The sequence below is a fragment of the Mesitornis unicolor genome, unplaced genomic scaffold (assembly GCF_000695765.1).
Source record: "Mesitornis unicolor isolate BGI_N332 unplaced genomic scaffold, ASM69576v1 scaffold44417, whole genome shotgun sequence".
Classification (NCBI taxonomy): domain Eukaryota; kingdom Metazoa; phylum Chordata; class Aves; order Mesitornithiformes; family Mesitornithidae; genus Mesitornis; species Mesitornis unicolor.
In genome coordinates this window covers 8,121-14,578 of record NW_010199510.1, presented here as the reverse complement: position 1 = coordinate 14,578, position 6,458 = coordinate 8,121, and the positions used below count along the sequence as shown (strand labels likewise).

General features: G+C 40.0%; 1 protein-coding gene across 1 annotated transcript in view; it reads right to left on the bottom strand.

Annotated features, from left to right (window-relative positions):
* Positions 1–5,963, bottom strand: part of CHPT1 (choline phosphotransferase 1) — a gene marked incomplete at its 5' end in the record, with an annotated part of 11,387 nt that extends 5,424 nt beyond the window's left edge. Inside the window, 3 exons of the mRNA XM_010189454.1 lie at positions 1,428–1,512; positions 4,947–5,088; positions 5,816–5,963. Coding sequence (XP_010187756.1) covers positions 1,428–1,512; positions 4,947–5,088; positions 5,816–5,963 — 375 coding nt within the window. The remainder of the gene's footprint in view (positions 1–1,427; positions 1,513–4,946; positions 5,089–5,815) is intronic.
* Positions 5,964–6,458: the final 495 nt, after the last annotated feature.

The following is a 6,458-nucleotide window of genomic DNA, read 5'->3' as shown; positions in this document are numbered from 1 at the left end:
AAAGAGTGTGTTTGAAATTTATTTCCTTCCTAAGGACACGACAAATTTGTCTTTAATATTTAAACTCAACTTCCAAGTACTTAAGTTCTGGCCTTGAAATTCAACTGGATCTTACTGTGTTCGTCCCTGCGATGTTCTTCAAATACAATTTTTACTACATGAGCACAAACTTGACACAGGCTATTGCATCACCAAGGCACGGGAGTGGGGAGAAGGACAACTTCTATTTCAGTGGGTAACACAAGGCTGAACCACAGGAAACACAAACACCATCTGCCTGCTTTGTGTTTTGGTACACGTTACTCGTATGCTGTATCTTTGCATTTAGAATAGTCTCCAGATACAAATTTTAATAAACAGTTACCTTTCAGAATCAATTGCAGTTTCAAGGAAACTTCCAAAGGCAGCAGAGGATTTAAAAAAAAAAAAGAAGTAGTAATAAATTGAAAGCATTGACTGTATTTTTTTAATATAGATTGTTTTGAGATACAGCATAACCACCACACATTTTAATACTGAAGAAAAATTAATCATAATTAAAGTCTAATGCACCTACTTTATTTTCCAACATGAAAACAAGCTGTTTGAAAACAGAACCAAAGTGTTTTGCAGGATGGGGATAGAAAACAAAAGTTTAGCTAAACATTTCTTTATTGCTGAGTAAACTCATGAATTAATTTGAATTGCTTGGTGGTTTACATTAATTTGCATTGGTTATCAATAGCATGGAAGGGTCTCAGCTCTTCTCTATACGTTTCTGAGTAAAGACCCTAGAAAGGATGAAGCCTTCAGTCTAACATACTTTCCATCCCACGCACTAAAGAGCATCTTTAAAGATCAGAATAAAAGCCAGAGATACGGAAATGCCTTCGGACAGAAAACAATTCTTTATATATAAATATTTACATTTATGCCGGCTCTGACAACTGTTAAAAATCAGTACATCTCCATCAGCATGTAAATATGGATTACTTAACCAAAACCCCCCTAACTTCATCCCAGTTTTGATAGATAAAAGCATTTAATCTTTAAATTTTAAAATAAAGCATCCTGTAAATAATCTAGCTGAGCAGAAATGTATGTCTTACAATAAAATATACAAGAGAAATAAAACGAGAACAAAAGCTATTTGTTAAAGCTTAAGTATCTGCAGAGTATTAATTCCAGATTAGAAGTTTGTATGTGGCAGATGGGGTCTTTTTTCCTCTACGTAGCTCTAAATTTGCCCAAAGGAAGTCACACCAATATACCGAAGTTAACTACAACACAAAAATCCCTACATTTGTACAATAAGCTAAACCAGAACACGACACAACCGGTAGGTGTTGATGGTACTTGCACAGGACAGCTTCAAATACCACAGGAACTGCGAGCACTTAACAGGCACAGAAAACTACGCAGGAACTCCCAATACTTCCAACACTTACCTTGTAGTCCCATATTGCTGTGCCACCACACGCAGATATCAAGAGCAGCATCGTTATGGCTATCTGAACTTCAGTTACATCAACTCTGTGAAGGGAAAAAAAAAAAAGGAGATTTAGCTAAAGAAAGTGTCTTATTGCTATAAGGCAGCAAGGGGGGCAGAATAAAAGAACAGTGACTTTATCTCCTTAAAAGTGCTCCAAACTACATCAACGTATATAGAATATGATTTTTCTTGACTGAAAATGATACTCTACATGGAGACACACATCTTTGGTTAAGATTTAAAATTATACCTATACTTATTTAGAGCAAGCCACGTATAATTTTACTACAGGGAAGATCTTCAATGGATACATTGTTAACTATTTGGGAATTTTTTATAAATTTACGGACTCACTGTGGGCAAGCATCAAATCAAAGTTTAAGGCAAGGTGACAGTAAATGCAATCAAACATTTACATTATATTCTTTTAATGGAAAAGTATGGAGCACAAAGAACAGGCTGAGACAGAAGGAATTTCTTTAAGCCACCACATCAGGAAAACCTGACAGATACAGCCTGCAAAACATAAGGGATGTATTCTGAGGACTGAGTCAGTGGAAATAGCTAAGCACCTGTCCTGTTTCAGAGGTCATCTAATTTATATCTTGCTTTTTTCACAGAAACACTTTTTTTAAATAGGTGGCCTTGTATGCCTCCTATGTTCCACTGTTTTTGTTCTCAGACAAGATAGCCCAGCTCTTCTCTTCCTGTATTTGATTGCTGAAATGTTTTGAGAAGACATGAATACATTAAAAAAAGTTAGAAAGAGTCAATAATTTCAACAAAGCTTTAAAATAAACAAGTGTGCACATCAAAGGTACCCTTTATGCCACCAAAGGTTTTGAGACAGGTACTGGATCTTTGTACTGAAGTTACCAGCAAAGTGTGACAAGGAATGTTTAAAATACATTTCTTTTAGCAGTTAGAATAAATTTGTTCTTTTAAGGTATTATGACCAAAGTCAACATGTACCATTACTTGCTTAGCACATGAACTGTTTGCACAGGAAACTCTATTTTTAAAAGGAGATAGGAATCAGCTCTTGGCTAATGGAAAACATTTATCTGATCTTGATAATCATAGTAACAGGAACCTCTTATTTCATCGGAAAGATAGTGATAAAAATTCGCTAGGTTTTATCACAAGATTCTAAGTCTTAGAAGAGCCAGAGTTAAAGCAGCAACTAGGTGGTAAGATGAGGTGCTCGTCATCGCCCAAAGCTGCTAGAATGGGTACTCCTCTCCTCCCTCACTTGTACTTGCAGTAGGACGGGAAGATGAACCTGTTCAGCTTGCTAGCCTAGGCTTGGCTCTTAGTCTTCTGCCCATTTCATCAGTTGGTTTGAAGACAAGTGACAGAGTCTGTGCAGGGGGTGAACAGGACAGTGGTGCTGGGAGTGGGCTCTTCCCTCTCTACCAGGGATGTGGTGCTACATCTGCCTCATCACTGCTGCAGCTGCACACTGATCTTGGCAGTTACAGCACGCAAAAGTGTCCACATGCAAGTGTTGAGTTTGCACTCTGTACTATTAAACCCCAGATTTCTAAGATGTACTGCACTTGCTGTTGCTGGTGGCGGGAGGCGGCTCAAACTTGAAGTTGAGTGCCAAAGTATACGTGTCAAAGTTTAGTACTTAATTCTACAGAGGCTCAGACTGTTGCTTGCAACACAACCCAAATCAGAGTCCAAAGATTTTAATCAGACACTGTGGGATATTCTACATAATGGCACAGCACCCAGCTGCTCTGATCCTTCCTGGCCGTCAGCACCAGCACTCTCTTGTCTGTCTGACTTCTAAAATCAAGTGCTGCTAATTCAGGAACAACATCAATGAAAGCTTCCATCCATGTTTTTATGTATTATAATTAGAGCAATATGCTAATGCCTTCGTTTAGAATCACCTCTATGCTTAAGAGAAATAAACTTGCAAGCCTTGAAAAAACTCTCCTGTTTTCACCAAACAGAAATAAGTTATCTTGGAGAAAAGCTGTGTCTGTCTAACTTCAAACAGTAAGCAAGGAACTGCTTGTACTATCACTATGTTTACATAGAAGCTATTAAGTTTTTAGTGAATAAATTTTTATGTGGTGTAGGAGTCTCAGTGCCTTCCTGATGTAAGGAAATAACCCTCACATTTTATACAAGAACAAAAGGCACAGGAAAGCAATCATGTATGCAAAATCCCAGAGCTCATGGCATAGTCCATCTTCCTTCAGTGTAGTCCACTGTCATGCACAGAAATTATTCTGTTTCAGCCTTCACTCTAAAGCATCTCTTTTTGTTTACAGCACACAATGTCTTTTTTAAAAAGTAGGATAGGTAGGTAGGTAGAAGAGTTACAGTTTGCGTGGTAACATCCATTATGAGCAAATAAGCTCTTAGCATTACCACAGAGACAGCTTTCTGTTGGTGCAGACATTGAACAGTACACAAGGACAGCTGATCGCTAGCCTGTGTGCCCAGGGATGCTCAGATGTGCTAGGGTGCTGCTTGCACATCAGAGCTAAGTAGGACTATGAACAGGTGACTTAGCAAGTGACTAGGATTATCAGAAAGACAGCCTTCCTCTATCACATATTGCTAATTCTGCTACTACAGAAGCCTCCAATCTTTTCCTCTTTTCAGAGATCATTATTAAAGTGCAGCTCATTGTTTAAAAACAGCAAAAGGCCATGGCTAGGCAGCACACCTGTAGGAGGGTGCAGTAATCACCATACTACTTGGACTTAAATTGAAATTGTTATCTTCCGCATGAATGTTGTTACTCTTCCTGCTAAACTGCAGGGAGAACAGATGAAATTTCTACCAAGCCTACCAAACAGCATCACAGCAACCTCTGGAGCTGTGACCCAACACAGAACCTACAGGGCATCAAAGCCAGTTTGAGCCAGATTAAAAGGAAATCCCTCACATAAACCCTGGGGTGACTCTTCAGGCACTGCCGTAGTTCTCTGGAACTCCTTGCTGAAGGATGCAGTTGGTTTGAAGGAAGACTGAAGAGGTCTGTGGAAGGAAAACCAGGGGAATTTCTCTAAAAATGCATGTGGTTCAGAGTCCCCTGGCCTGAAACTGTTTTGTGGCTGGGAGATTACAAAGGGAGGTACTACTATAGATGCTTGCTCTGTCCCTACTCCTACACAGAGCGCTTGTTTACACAGCAGGCAAGATCTCTCTGGCCTGAGCCTGCACGGTGCTTGTACAGGTTCCAAGAACAAATCCACAGACAAAGGAGCCAAGCGCATGCAAACAAAGCACACACAGCTAAAATCACCTGCTAAAAGAACAAGTCCTCTATTCAGTATCATGCGGAGTTTTAAAGTTCTTGCCAGGTAAAACACAAGTCTGCTAGGGTAGAAGGGAGATGAGGAAGAAAGTGAGGGGAAGAGCAGCAGGGAAAAAAAACCAAGAAGTAGAAATGAAGTAGCTAGCAGTCTCAGACATTAAGCCACATGCACTTCTGAAGATTCCTACTTACTTTCCAAACCTTAGTATGCCTGATACGTATGTCTGCCAGTGAGCAGAATAGAACATGAACAGTCCCACAAAGCAACAGAAAAACAACCAGTCAGGATTTGTTCCTAGTCGAATTGCTATGCAGGCTCCAAGGACAACAAAAACTGAAAAGCAGAAATGAACACATTAGTCATACACCCTCTTTGCTTGCAGTTAATAGAAATAAAAGAATCACAAGGCATTATACATCAGCATAACAAAGTAACGACATGACTAATACTCTACTCAGGGACAGTCCTGGCAGGAGAGACCAAAACATGGGACTCTTGCTTTCAAGCAAGGGCCCCACTTTCTAGCTTCCAGTGGTTGTTTTCCCTTCTTCTGGCTTGGTCACCTCATGTTCTTTGCAACACTGACAGCTTCACCTGAAGGGCCCAGCTCAGAGAGATTGGTAGCTGCACTCCTCTGGGAAGCGAGGCATAAGGAACATGCCTGCTCCCAGGGCAAACGATGCAGCCATTAAGCTTTTATAGACGCCACTGGCAGCTAAATTAGGGTAAGTAAAATTGAGCAAGTCCTACTTTCTAAGGATTCCTGCACACTAAGTACGAGCAGAGCGTGGGTTACCCAACATCTGCCCAAGGTACTTCTGAAATACCTGCCCTGATACTGGCCAGGCACGCAAAGGTCAGGGGCAGCCTTGGCTGCAGGGACCAGGAGATGGAGCTACCCTAAGAGAAGGGAACATGCTGCCCCCTGCTATGAGCAGGGGGTTAGACAAGATGATCTCCAGGGGTCCTTTCCCACTTCAACAAATCTGATTAATCAGCTCCTCTTGAAAACAGGTAACTTTTTTAAAAACTAGGGTGAGTAACAGTAGGTTAAGGCTACCTGTGGAAATAGAGTCACAACCATGATCAAAAAGCTCTCCTAGAGGAGAGCTACTGTTTGTTCTTCTGGCTTGCTTCCCATCAATGGCATCCAGAGACTGGTAGATAAAGAGTCCTAATGCACTCAGGATGCACGCCCAAAAAGGTGCCTGAAAGAGATTCACATAAAAGGTCACTAGGCAGGTCCCAATTGCTGAGCTGATAATCTATTTCATTAAAAGTAAAACATTGCTCAGCACAAAACTATACTACATTGTGCTATCCATTACTTAGATAATAGATAAACCAAATTTTGTGTGCTACTCTCTACATGCATTGTAGTAACTGCTACAATGAATCACTCCAGACACGCCATTGAAACACTTTATTTAAAGAAAACAACCAGCAAACCCAAAAATCTTTAACCTCTCTTCTGCATCAACTGACTTATTTTCCCACCTTAAAACCACAGTATTTCTATACTAATTTGTACTCTTTGTGCTGAAAAATGCTATGAAAATAAAATTCATCTTTAAAAAAAGAAAGTAGGAACAAGGCACCAACTAAAGTTCTCAATAGTTTGTGATAGATGCTTAGATGATTTGCTCAGATTTACCACATACAGATATAAAACTCCATTATGTTTCACTAAATAAAGATTTCAG